Source organism: Protomyctophum parallelum (assembly GCF_964188405.1).
Source record: "Protomyctophum parallelum genome assembly, chromosome: 15".
Classification (NCBI taxonomy): Eukaryota; Metazoa; Chordata; class Actinopteri; order Myctophiformes; family Myctophidae; genus Protomyctophum; species Protomyctophum parallelum.
The window spans coordinates 17662546-17676094 of NC_139710.1; the positions used below are offsets into that span (position 1 = coordinate 17662546).

The 13549-nt window shown below is 40.0% G+C and overlaps 2 protein-coding genes across 2 annotated transcripts; one reads left to right on the plus strand and one right to left on the minus strand.

Annotated features, from left to right (window-relative positions):
- Positions 1 to 1052: 1052 nt before the first annotated feature.
- On the plus strand, positions 1053 to 6482 carry znf367 (zinc finger protein 367). The gene is made up of 5 exons (XM_083784281.1): positions 1053 to 1642; positions 2487 to 2658; positions 2963 to 3082; positions 3297 to 3435; positions 4172 to 6482. Exons 1-5 carry the CDS (start codon positions 1355 to 1357, stop codon positions 4422 to 4424), a joined length of 972 nt encoding a protein of 323 aa, XP_083640407.1. The 5' UTR covers positions 1053 to 1354; the 3' UTR covers positions 4425 to 6482.
- A 122-nt stretch (positions 6483 to 6604) lies between these two features.
- Positions 6605 to 11117, minus strand: slc35d2 (solute carrier family 35 member D2). The gene is made up of 12 exons (XM_083784280.1): positions 10944 to 11117; positions 10761 to 10794; positions 10532 to 10618; positions 10363 to 10430; positions 10209 to 10280; positions 9695 to 9763; positions 9440 to 9542; positions 8697 to 8789; positions 8376 to 8443; positions 7857 to 7935; positions 7648 to 7730; positions 6605 to 6927 (listed from the first exon to the last, which is right to left on the minus strand). Exons 1-12 carry the CDS (start codon positions 11066 to 11068, stop codon positions 6792 to 6794), a joined length of 1017 nt encoding a protein of 338 aa, XP_083640406.1. The 5' UTR covers positions 11069 to 11117; the 3' UTR covers positions 6605 to 6791.
- Positions 11118 to 13549: the final 2432 nt, after the last annotated feature.

The following is a 13549-nucleotide window of genomic DNA, read 5'->3' on the forward strand; positions in this document are numbered from 1 at the left end:
AGACTGACTGACACGAGGTGTGACTGACATGAAATTCAGGTTTTCATAGTAAACTGCGACCTATCTGTTGTGAAAGTTTAGGCATTACAATACAATGGGTAGTAAGTAGGCCCTCTAGAGGCAATAGTGCTTCAAAGCACGGCCTAGAATAGATCAGCTCTACTTCCCAGGCTGAATTAGGGGCCCAGCACCGTGCTGGTGCTAGTAGTATATTAGTAGTATGCTTATACTACTACTACTAGGCCTACTCGTACTATACTACTACTACTACTACTAAGAAGAAGAAGAAGAAGAAGAAGAAGAAGAATTTAAATTTGCCTATAAGGCCTACATAAATCTAGAGCCAAGATGGAAGAAAAACTTCAGATTTCAGTGGTGTTTGGCCTGTTTATGTTAGTCCTAATTTTGTGCTATATTATAATAGGCTACACTACATTTGAGTCCTATTTTAAATGACAGAGAGGTGGGGGGGGGGGGGGGTTGGGGAGGTAATATTTCATATTCATATCAATTAGCTAATAACTCTCAAACCACATCCAATACCTTAAGATGCATAGTGTGTTGGCATATTTTCCACGTGAGCAACAGAGCAAGCTTTGTTTCAGCACTGCTTCCACCAGCAACATGAATGATTACGTAACTTTGGCGCCTTTGAATCACAGTTTCCTTTCCCTTTAAATTGGCCAAAATGCAATAACATAAACAGACTTTTCGGCGCGGGAAAAAGACATCTGATCCGACTGCACTGTAAAATTAACCGCCCTTTACTGTCGTTGGTTGTATTGTCACAGAACACGACTGTTCTTTATTTCTATTGGCCAGTTCTGGTATCAATGTACACTTGTACAGAGGCGCGCAGTGAGTATTTAAAGCTCATTGGGTGAGATGTATACACCCAGCACTGTTCACATCGTCCTGTCATTGGCTGCATAGCTGCCCCGGTGGGCGTTCTCGGCTCTGTGGCTCATGTAATAGGTGGTTTCCGATACATGTGGTTGGATCCCTCAAAACGATTTGTCGGTCAACTGCTCAGGCGCGATTTGCAACGCGGGACAACGTTTCGGAGAGCACACAGCCACACACTTCACTTCATTGATAGATACATTTCACACACAGGACAGTCAGGCAGCCTGAGCCCACGGTCACACAAGGAACATCTGCTGTACATTTTGCAACAAAGACTGCTTACTGGATTTTTTTGGTCTCATTGGAAATGAAGGATATATTCACGCCCGACTAAAAAGCGACTTGTTTTTCCTTTTCGGCTGGATTTTCAGCTCATAGAGTTTGAGTCTTCTGTTCCCCGTTTTTTTTTTTTTACATATGACAGTAGGAGTTGCCTTTAGTTTCAGTTATGGCTGACAATAAGCACCCACATGTTATTTTTTGTAACGACTCTCCTAAAAGAGTTTTAGTGTCTGTTATTAAAACTACTCCGATCAAGCCGAGGAAGACCGAAGTCCTGATGCCGACTAGTCCAGGGTTCAGTGACTTCATGGTGTACCCATGGAAGTGGGGAGAGAATGCCCACAATGTGACACTGAGCCCGGGGTCTGTAAACGGGGCATCGTCCCCTACTGGGACCAAGACAGCCAGTGAAACTGAAGCTGACATGACTCCCTCTTCACCTGACCAGATGAAGGTAGGCTAAGGCTACGTTTTAAATCTCGCAGCCATAAGTGAGCCTGAAGTGAAAACTTATTGCAGGTTCATGCTTTCATAATATTGAATGACTTATTATAACACGGTGACGGTGTCACACTCAAACTCAACAACTAACAGATTTGTTACCGAATGCATGTATGGATCTTCTAGGTCTGATCATTGTGCTTCAGGCTAATGTCATTATATATCGGTGTGTAAAAAATAAGAAAGGGGATCATGCTTGCAGCCTGAATAGGCAATCTCTATAACCATGAGTTAAATATATAACACATAGAAATAGGATAGGTCTAGAATTAATTCGAATTAAAGCTTGATAGGATGGTCTTATAAAAATGTCATTTAAAAAACGCCCGCGCAGAAGGGCGTGACATGCTGTATTTAAACGCGAGGAGGGAATCTTTAAACCACCCCATACTCTTCCTGGTCCTGGAGCAGCTGCTCATACATGACGTCTAGTCGCGCGCCAAAAATGTAACCGGATGTGAATGAAATGAATATGCATGAATGATGTGTCCTAACAATGAATGTAGCCAATGTGAGCTCTATGGAGTGTACAGTGGTCACCTTATGAATAGCCATGTCTGCTATTAACCTTCCACGTTAATGATGATGATAATAATAAACAATAAAACTGATTACGAGGCCATAAATACAACCATTGGGAATATGTTATGTTCGTTTGCTGCCGGTACTAGTAGTTATACTGCAGTATACTTTCAGTAACAAAGAGACACTTTGACAATCATTTGACATTTATTTAATGATGTAGCCGCAGAGATTAAACCCTACCCTAAGATTAAACCACACTTCTCTTCCTTCAGGATGGCATCTTAGAGTATAAGGATGGCATCCGCCGCGGCCGCCCGCGTGCTGACACGGTCCGAGAGCTGATCAACGAAGGGGAGACCTCCGCCAGCCGCATCCGCTGTAACATCTGTAACCGGGTGTTCCCCAGAGAGAAGAGTCTGCAAGCCCACAAGAGAACACACACAGGTCAGAGAGAGCACAGGAGAGGACACATTAGGGCAGCATTACCGTAGTGTCACTAGCAGTGTAGTGATAATTATGTAGATTCTGTGACCCTGCCAGGTATCTATTGACAAGTCACCGAGAGGAAACCCTGAGGCTGAAAGCAGCTTTTTCTTTGGTGAAGATATTTGGTTGCGACAGGAAAAAAGGAGCAGACCTGGAGTCCTAGGGGACTCTGGTCAACAAAGTATACTGTGTGTATATATATGGTGTAAGTGGTTAACAGGCTGTATATTACTTACAAATTGCAAACCTATATCTCTCTCAGGTGAGCGGCCCTATCTGTGTGACTACCCTGACTGTGGAAAGGCATTTGTCCAGAGCGGCCAGCTGAAAACTCACCAGCGGCTCCACACTGGAGAAAAACCCTTCGTCTGCTCTGAGAAGGGTGAGTCACTCTTGTAGATCAGCATTCAGCAGTCACCAGGACTCAGACTTGAAGGATGAAGGACACTAGGCTAATATATTTTTTGTTTTATTAATCAATGCAGTTAAAATTCCATCTGGGTATGCTTATTTGTTTGTGATAGTATCTAAATCCAATGTCACACAATAAATACCCTATACCTGGCCTTGCTGCTGACATGTGGACTTCATTGTAGGATGTGGCAACCGCTTCACACATGCCAATCGACACTGTCCTAAGCACCCGTATTCCCGGCTGAAGAGGGAGGAGCCAAAAGACAGCCTGGGGAAGGCCCAGTCTGTGGACAATAAGGCTGTGGCAGAGTGGCTGGAAAAGTGAGTGAACACATTATTACCGGTAGTTTTACTTTTTTGTCAGGTGTGGACAAGGACTGTCTAAAGAGGACAAGAAGCGAAGACCGTACGGGCGCTCACATGGTGGTCCATGGAAGGAAAGAAACATGCGCAGTTGCAGACCAAGGAAGCTGAACGCGGAAGTGTTGGCTGCATAAAGCCCATTGCGCATGTTTCTTTCCTTCCATGGAGCACCATGTGAGCAACATGGCGGCGCCCTTACGGTCTTCGCTTCCTGTCCTCTTTATACAGTCCTTGGGTGTGGAGTCCTACCAGAAGTAGGCCTGTGTCTTGTTTTGGTTCCCAATAAATAGTTGCAGGAAGCAAGTGTACAAAATTAGAATAAGTAAGTGTTAAGTAATAGTAAGTGCTATTAGCATACTGCCATGCCCCAATATCATTAAATCTATAATCCTTTAATTTCTGTACAAGCTAATGTGCAGAGTTAATAATAATAATAATCTTTATTGTCCCGAAGGATATTCATCTTCACAGGTCCACCAACAACAAAAACAACACAATATTAAATTACATATTTTCATGCAATTTTGATTCACTGGTGAAAGATTACCATGATGAAAACATCAGTGGACAGACAAAATTGGGGTAACATACATTATAATGGCTTAGTCATAGCAGCATTATAATTTGCTTAGTATCCAACATAATGTAATGCCTGCATTTTAAATTGCTTACATTGTCATTTCTGTCCTTGCAGGTATTGGCAAACCCGTGAGCAGCGTGCCCCTGCACCCACAGCCACCAAGGGGAAACCCCAGAGCAAAGGCGGAGTTGAAGACCAAGAGCAGCAGGATCCCATGGGCTTCCTCCAGTCAGATGAGGAGGAGGAGGCGGCAGAAGAAGAAAAGGCCATCCAGGGGGGAGCTGCCAAGCGTCGTCTCCAAGAGCAACGGGAGCGTCTCCATGGCGCCATGGCGCTCATTGAGCTGGCCAACAATCTGTCTGCCTGAAGCCCCGCCCGATTCCCCGTCTAACCCAATTGCGCTTTCCTGCAAATATGATCTATAGGTAGAAACTCTGCTATGACGAAGATGACGAGGAGATAATAGGTTGTAGATCAGTGTTGATGGATAGCACCATCCTTTCCCTGCACGGCACCAGGACGCCACAAACTAAAGCACCTTACAGCTTCATGTTATCCTTTTATAGGCTGCTATGATCGTAGATTGATTATATGAAGAATGTCTTTCTCTTTCATTTGCCTTATGAAGGCAAAGAAAGAGTACCTTTTTTTGTTGTTTTGTTTTTTGTTTGCACTTTGGTTAAAACGAGTTTAAGACAAGTATGTGAGTGTGTACGAGAGAGGTGTTTTATATGACTGATGTGAATATTGCGTGTATATAATTATATGTAAGGATTAAGCTAAGAGATCGAAACCGAATGAAACAGGGTGTGTTCAGACAGGATGTGTCAACTGGCATCTTTTGTCCTTTTCTGTGTTGAAACAAAACACGGAGTGACAGTGATGATAACCATGCATGTCCAGTAGTTTTACTCTCATCTATACATTTGTTTCACATAGGTGGTACTGGTAACTGCAGGTGGATCATGAAAGGAAGGGAGCTAGAATGTGGTGTTTGCAGCTGTTGGAATAAGCCATTGCAAGCCTAATCCAGAGGTCTAAAAATGCAAAGATTTCACCAAGCCTCCAACCTCACTCCAAGAGCTACCCCAAGTGTCACACAGCTGTTACTGTAACCAAAATGACATAAACTGACAGTATGGGAGGCATTGGGAGCTGTATCTAGCATTTCCCCCAACTCACTTTAAGATAGCCTGTATGTAAGAACAAATAGGTCAGATGCTAGTAATAGGTTGAAACATTCTAAATAGCTGATTGGAACTTTTTGCTAATATATTTCAAACATCTAACGTTCTTTTTGTTCTGTTGAGGCTGATTTCAAACTTGGCAAGAGGTCTTGCACAATCATGTGTGATGTTAAAGATACAGCTATCTTTTATATTAAAAGGTAACAGACCATTTTGCGATTTAGGCATTTTGCGGTGGTTTATGTTAAAGTAATCTCATTTCATCATGTTTCACTTATATAAGGTATTTATTTAAGTGTTGTTTTTCTCCTTTTAAGCTAACATTGTGTCTATGGTAGTTAAAAATGTGTAAAGTGTTCCATAGGTCTGTAAACAGCCTTGCACAGTTAACTTGTAAAGTTTAACTTCCAACTAAAAATAACTTTCAGTTTGTAAGATGTAGTTATAACTAAGTGTCCTTTTGAGCTAACGTTCTAGTTACATAGGCTACCTGTCATATCTTAGTTGACCCCAATACTGATGCAGTAGTCCCCAAGTCACAGCAATCTAGTACTTGTATCATCTAATGTTTTGCATCCATGGATTAAGCTTGCAATGGAACAAACATTGGTTGTTTTGGGTTTTTTCTTTATTTTATTTTTGCATGTTCAAGAAGGTGGCTCTTGTCTTTCATAAACAGAATATCTGCAGTGTTTGAGGGTTACTTTGACTATGAACACTACGTATTTAACACTGTAGGAAGTCTCTCATGACTGGCCAATTATTTAGGTTTAATTTATACTTTTCCTGATGTCTATCACTCTATGAAACAGATTTTAAACTGAAAGTCTGTTTTGTCAAGCAACATGATCAGTCGGAGGAAAAAGTTGCCCTTGCGGTATTGTAGGTTTGTGGTTTTATTATAGGAAGTGTGTGTGCACCATGCAACATCTGACACCTATGATACATGTTTTTGAAATTATGTAGTTGATGTGGAACTGGAAGACAATTGAATTGTTGATAATCAAAACAAAATGATTTATTCTGCCCAAGAATAGTATATCTTAAAGTATCTAACCCTTTGTCTATTGGTTTGAAGAAAGTTTGGCATATAATATATATACACAGTGTATTTGTTAGAATAGAGTGTGCACAATCTACCAATTTGAGATTGAGACTGTTATGGATTTCAGTCCCCCAACCCCAGTGCAGATCAACATTTTTCATTCATGTTTGTTGCATTTACAGAAAAACAGTCTTGCTTGGTTCAGTAGAATTATTACTACAGATTGTCAAATTATTCTGACAGGGCTCCACACTGTTTTATACTTGCTGGTTTTCAATAAACATTGTTCATTGATCATGACCCTGGACAAACGTGCATTTCTTTACATATACCGGTATATTGCAATTATACAATTGGCAGTACAACATCATATTTGGTATACAATCAAGCATGACAGGAAATCAGTTAACATGTTTAAATAAATATAAGAGTGACAGTAATTCACTTGCTCCAATGTGGAGCAAAACAGCACCATAAACGGGTGCGGTTAAATTAGGTCCATTTAGTTAATAGAACGCTTTTCTATAGAGTCCTCATCAATGAGGATCTTCAGTTGTCCCTGAGTTCTGTTTCCTTGACTTTCCGATGATCCTTTGTTTGTAAAGATCAGGTATGAGTACGCCAGTCCACCTGACATACTGCAGGCCAAGGAAGAATAGATATAATTAATTTCTAGATCACTGAAAAGAATAGAATGACTTAAATGACTGTGAGGGTGGCAATTAAATGAACATTTGTTAAATGTATCGAACCCAAGACATGCCTGGCAGTGATTATATGTTTATAGTAGAACATGGTTATACAAGCCTAGCTGGAATAATGTAGACACGTTTAAAGATTGATATTTACTGAATAGAGGGTATAAGTTATGTGGGAACGCTGAGTGGCAAAAACGACTTTCTGGCCTTGACAGGCTAGCCCACACATCCAAACAGAAAAGTCTGTTAAACGACGTTAAACTCACTTTGCCACTCGATTTGCCACACACTTTATGCATGCGCAATTGTGCATACCCTCTATATGTACATGCATTCCTCTGTACTAGCACCATATTTGTGACTTCAACTCTGTGCAAGATATTTCAAAGTAATAGCAGTTACTTATACAATTTCTCGTTAATTATGTCTGTTAAGATAACTGGTTTATGGTCTTCAGTAGTAGTAATAAACTAGGTTCTACTCCTCTGTAAGCAATAACCATGCTAGCTTACGGTAGTAACTTACCCAGGCCTGGCATCACTCTGAAGTAAATGTACACAAACAAGAGACTAGAGAAGAACAGAACTAAAAGTCTACAACTAGAGTTATAACTACTACTGAAAGACTTAAGATATATGCTGTAGAAACGTTTATTCTTACCAAATGGTAAGCCCCAAGAAGTTTGTCCAGGAAAACAGGTAGTCTCCACCAATGAAGATGCCCATATAGGCTACTGCAACATTCTGAAGAGAAACACAACAGAACGTAATTAAGTTGGTTAAATTTGTAAAAATGTGTAATCACTGGGTTCTTGCTTTATCAGACAGGGCAATTCATATAAGTTAAAAGGTATAAATAAAGGTTCTTACCTTTATTGCACCTACCACTGTGGTGGTAAGGGCCGAGTTATAATGGCTGCAGAGAACTATGGAGTACATCAGCACAAACCTGAAATGGTATAGTTAGAAATGAGCACTTATTTGTTAGTTCATCGTTTGTGCATGAGGGGGTATTAACCACTTAAGCCCTATAAACGGTATGTATACTTCATCTTAAAACAGATAGTGAAAATATCAGATCTTGTTATTTCTTTAAAGATTTTATTTCAATATTTGCACTGCCATTTTGTGTATGAGGGGGGGGGGGTATACTGTATGTGAATAATTGTTGTGAAAATACTTTTGTCAAATGTTTAAAAAAAGCTAACAATGCAACAAGCTGTAGATCTGCTATCATGGACAACTTTAATAGAAATGGAAACATTGCAAACATTTCTGAAACTTTGCGCAAAATAGGGACACCAGGTTTAATGTGGTTAATGTAAAAGCAAACAGGATAGCTGTGAAATGACTGATATATTAACCAGTCAGTCTGCATGATTATCTCACCCCATAATGCATGACATAAGGAAGCAAAGAATGAAAGTGGCCTCCACCCAGTGTTGAAATGTGATTGCCTGAGAACACAAACAAAAAAGGCAGAAAGTTAATCTGGATAACATTTGATCACTATCACAGTGACACACACACACACACACACACACACACACACACACACACACACACACACACACACACACACACACACACACACACACACACACACACACACACACACACACACACACACACACACACACACACACACACACACACACACACACACACACACGCACGCACACACACACACACACACACAATGTTCTGTACCTGGTGCAGGTCTCCTGTGAATGCACTTGCCAACAGAGTGGGGATGACAATAAGTAACGCGTTGTAAAATAAGACTCCATATTTTCCAAGACCCTCCAAGAAGAAAACAAAGCAGACAAAAATATATGATGAGACATAAATCTACAGTAATGCTGCAAAGAGCCTGCTTTGTAAGGCTGATTGAGTCAGACACAGGGAATTGCACATGTTAGCAATGCTGCAAATCTAATCGCATAATGTACAAGAGATTGATTCTAATACATTTACAGTCATTTAACTGCCAGGATGGTCGGACAGATAAAATGGGTAAAATCGACAGATAGACGGGTTATCAGCAATTACTTAAAGGGAGAAAAACTCTGCTGAAAAAGCATCTGTCTGGGTATGAAGAATCACGAATAGAGGAAGTAGCTAGTTATTCATTACATACCGTACTGGCTGTACTTGGTATAATGTTGGTCTATTACATTTAAATTGAAAATGTCTTGCATTCAAAACCGGCTATGGTACGCTTGCAATGCTCAAGACTCTACTTTTAACTGGGAAATTACAATATATTGATGATATTGATGAAGTATCCTTAACATTGTTTAGGTGACTCTTGGATGAGAATTCCAGGGTGGGCTTATTCCCCTACTCTCATAAAATGTTATTTACTGATCATTTCTGAATGCCGGGAGACCGTTCTTCCATCATATGACATACCCTCTTAGCCTCTGTTCTGAACATGCAGGGAAACTTACATCGGTCCCTAGCTTTTGCTTGGTGTACACACCGTTGGCAGCAGTGAAGGCATCGTTGAGCAGGATGAAAGTATAAGCCCCAACATCGAAGGCCAGGTCAGAACTATATGACAGATAGAGAAGTGAAAGGTAAAGCACAGCCATCACATTTTGTTCCAATATGTATGGTATTGGAAAAGCTCTCATTTCCAAAAAATAAATAAAAATAATCTATTCTTGGATGACCGAGTCTGGTTGAGAAAAAAACAACAGTACCTTGCAGCAACCAATGCCCCAAAGACTATGGTCACAACACAGTAGACAAGAGGGCTGGGAAATGTTTTCCTGGAAGAAAAAAAAGAGGGGGAAAAAGCATACAATTCAAAAGCAGAAGGTAGAGTGGAAAAAAACTCAAATCAACTCTCACATATTTCTTGCACACTTGTAGTTGAACAGGTTTATGTATTTTAAAAGGGTTTCTCACTCTTCTCCTTAGCTATTTTTAACTTCTCTTTCTCCAAGTTCCTTCCTATACTATTCTGTATTTGACCTGCAGCATTTCTTACTTTTGACTGTTTGCAAGAATAAGCTTGTTCTAATGTACTCTTGAAAAACAAAAACAGCATTAGTAGACTAAAATATAAAAGGTAAAGTACCTTAGATCCAGCCTTTCATACTCTCACTTGTTCAAAGTCATCATAATATGCATTGGGATAAAAAACAATATATAACCTATATACGGTTAAAAACGTAAACAGATTATAAAGACCATACTGTAGATATGACAAACCTTAATATCAAAGCTTCCATGATCATTGTCATCAATATGGTGAATTTCCTTAACACTGTGAACATGGGTAAACTGTAAACAATGGACAAATTAACAACAGCAATCCAAAAATGGACTAAAATCATCAGTTTTGTTGGAAGTTGTTGGGTCAGACCTTAGCTTTTTGGTGCTTGCGAGGCCTGTTATATGGTTCCCAAGATATAGTAAGGGGAGAGGAAAAATCTGTCAAGAATGGGTGTCAAGAAAGATAAGCATTTGAAGTACTCAACACACACCAATGACTGAAATGTGAGGTTACATTACATTGAAATGAAAATGCTTACTTTAAAGACAACGCTTCTGTCAAAATCTTGAAACTGAACCGTTTGGTTCATTTTGGCAGCATAAAGGACTACAATGGTGGTGATCATCTGAAAACCATAAGTATCACTTTACTGGCAGACATACACACAGAGAGAGAGAGAGAGATTGAGATTGAGATTGAGAGTGAGAGAGAGAGAGAGAGAGAGAGAGAGAGAGAGAGAGAGAGAGATTGAGAGAGAGCTAATGTACCTGTCCAATCCCTAGGCACATGTATGAAGGAAATCTATGGCGTAAAAAACAATTAATTTAATTAACAGTATGCAACAGCCAACATCAACATGGGTACGTAACGTTAGTGCTATGCACCGATTGACAGATTATTCATCCGGTTGTGCAAATTCTGTAGTATCCGTGACATCATGATAAACATACCTGAAGTTGGTCAGGACAGTTTTGTTTACTACAGTTATGAGAAACGAACTAAAGGCGTAAAATACCGCAGATGATATTTTGAGTAATCCGGAGTGTTCATTTTCTGGAGAATGTGTGACAGACATGATTGTTGTCTTGTATCAGCTACCGAGTTTTGAAAGTAATTCCTGTTCCTTGTTCTCTGACTGGTCTGCTTGCTGACGGAAAGAGGGCGGACCTCAAATGTATTACATAATTCAGAAGTGTCCTAACCGGACCTTGAGTACACACAGATAATATGTTTGATGTATGTAGCACGTAGGTAATATAATACATCAAGCCTTTGACATGATACAGTAGTAGGCGGCTACGCCTATACAGTTAACAGAGGGAGAGGTATAGATCGATTTATAGTTTGTGATCTGTGTTCCAACCATGGTTCCAACGTCCACTAGAGGATGCTATTGCATAATAACTGATAAGTATGTTCTGAAATGTCGAACTGATAAACAGGCTGTTTAAAACACAACTTTAACCACAGCTTCTCTCTGTGCCTTCTCTTCCTCAGGTTTAACGAAGTGGAAGTCCAACCCCTTCAGATTTAATAGGCTATGATTGGTTCTAGGTAGGTATAGGTAGGTGAATTATTTTGATGAATTGAACAGGGTGGACCCGGCTGTTGTAAACAAGTGTAATGCTTAATTGGGTCGTCCACTCACAGTTAACAGTCTTTGTATTGAGTTTGTGCTTGAAATATACTGTAATTCTGCAAACTGTTAATAAATATTTCAATCAATCAATCAATCAATCAATCAGGTAGGTAGGTAGGCAGGTAGGTAGGCCTATGTATGTAGGTAGGATAATGTACAGTACTGTATGTAGCCAGGTAGGTACTGCTCTGGGTAAGTGGATGGATGGGATAGGATACTGCCCAACTGCACCCCCTTTTCTTAAACTGTGAAAGCAATTTCCATACTACATCATACAATTGTAAACCTTTCAATTAAAATGTAATTAAAAAAATAAGTGAGGGGCGCTCTTATCATCATACATCATCTCATTTCAGCCAATCACAATTTGCGTCCTCACCTTTGTTTACACAAACACTCAAAGCTGGCCATTCATTGTCAATGGCATTCAATGTTTGTGTGAACACAATGTTTGTGTTTGCACAAACCCTCAAAGCTGGACATAGAGGCCCTCAAAAAACACACACAAAAACCTAGACCTACATTTATCTTTAGATTCAGCTATTAGACAGTGTAGAGTTTCGTCTTACACAAACAATAAATTCCCATTGACAATGAATGGGGACCTCATGTTTTGTTTTTTGTACTGTCTTGGTGTTATGTGCTCTGTGTTGTTTTTGATGTGGGTGTTGAACTGTTGAACAGATTGTGAAGACAAATATCCTTCGGGACAATAAAGATTATTATTAATGAATGGACAATTTTACGTATAGTGTCTGAGCAAATCGGCTTAGTGTCTATTTTTGTCTTACACAAACATTAAATTCCCATTGAAGAATGTTACGTCATAGTGTCTGAGCAAATAGGCATAGTGTCTATTTTACGTCATGATCGATGTTTCAAGATTCAAGATTTCAAGATGTGTAATTGTCACACAGATGTACAAGTACATGCATTGTGAAAAACTTAGGTTGGGTGATGCTTCACACACAATACACATAACATAAAAACAGTAAATAAATAAAGTCTAAAAGGTTTAAAAAAGTTTAAAAGAACTCAGATCAGCATACAAGGCCGTAATTGTTCATTTAGGCTTGTTAAGGACTCTTACAGCCTGGGGCAGAAAACTGTTCTTCAGTATGCTTGTGTTGGCTTTGATACTCTACCTCTTCCCTGAGGGCAGCAGCGTGAAAAAAACGTTATGGAGGTGTGTGGGGTCCGTGATGATCCCCAGGGACTTCCTGAGGCAGCACTGAGTGTACAGTTCTTCCAAGCTGGGCAGCCAACATCCTGTGATGCGCTCAGCTGTGCGCACCACCCGTCTGAGGGCCTGTAGGATGATAAGAGCACCCCTCACTTCACACGGGTGTGATTTTCTGTTTAATAAGTTAATAACTGCAGGATCAGGAAGCAGGATGGGGCATAGCCTTCAACTTTCAATTTTACTGTAATGAATTAGTAATTGCTTGGAAACATTAACATTACAATAACCCCTTGGCAGGAAAATAAAAGTCAGCTGCTGGGACATGTTTTATGCATAACAGTTTATTTGGTAATGTCCCCATCATTTGTTTTCTTAATGTATTTTCGGTCTGTTTGCTTCAAGCATGCAAGATTGTCATCAATCCATAACTGATGAAACAATCTCGGCTAGAACCCAAGTTATTTAATCGCCAAAAGCAAAGTGAGAGGTACAATTGAGAGTGCTAAGACTTCATGCAATGTTCTCTGACTCTGATACACACGAATGCACCCCCATGGAGAAACCTGTCTTGGCATGTGTCACTGCACAGAGAAGATTCAAGCCAGTCTTAACTTAAGGGACCTAAAGCATATTCCTCTGGCCATGTTTTGGCAAAAGTGATTTGTCCAAAGCGATTTGACCAAAGATGATTTTCTGCTTGGAAATGTCAGATCGAAACAGCCATGCCAGCTAGG

Bases quoted from the DNA above. Each gene is read 5' to 3' on its own strand.
- znf367 (XM_083784281.1), top strand. From the start codon at position 1,355: ATGGCTGACAATAAGCACCCACATGTTATTTTTTGTAACGACTCTCCT. The intron at 2,659-2,962 runs GTCAGAGAGAGC...TATCTCTCTCAG, and splicing joins CCACAAGAGAACACACACAG to GTGAGCGGCCCTATCTGTGT. The intron at 3,083-3,296 runs GTGAGTCACTCT...ACTTCATTGTAG, and splicing joins CTTCGTCTGCTCTGAGAAGG to GATGTGGCAACCGCTTCACA.
- slc35d2 (XM_083784280.1), bottom strand. From the start codon at position 11,068: ATGTCTGTCACACATTCTCCAGAAAATGAACACTCCGGATTACTCAAA. The intron at 8,790-9,439 runs GTAAGTTTCCCT...TTCTTCTTGGAG, and splicing joins AGCAAAAGCTAGGGACCGAT to GGTCTTGGAAAATATGGAGT. The intron at 7,731-7,856 runs GTAAGAACCTTT...GTTTCTCTTCAG, and splicing joins CAGTGGTAGGTGCAATAAAG to AATGTTGCAGTAGCCTATAT.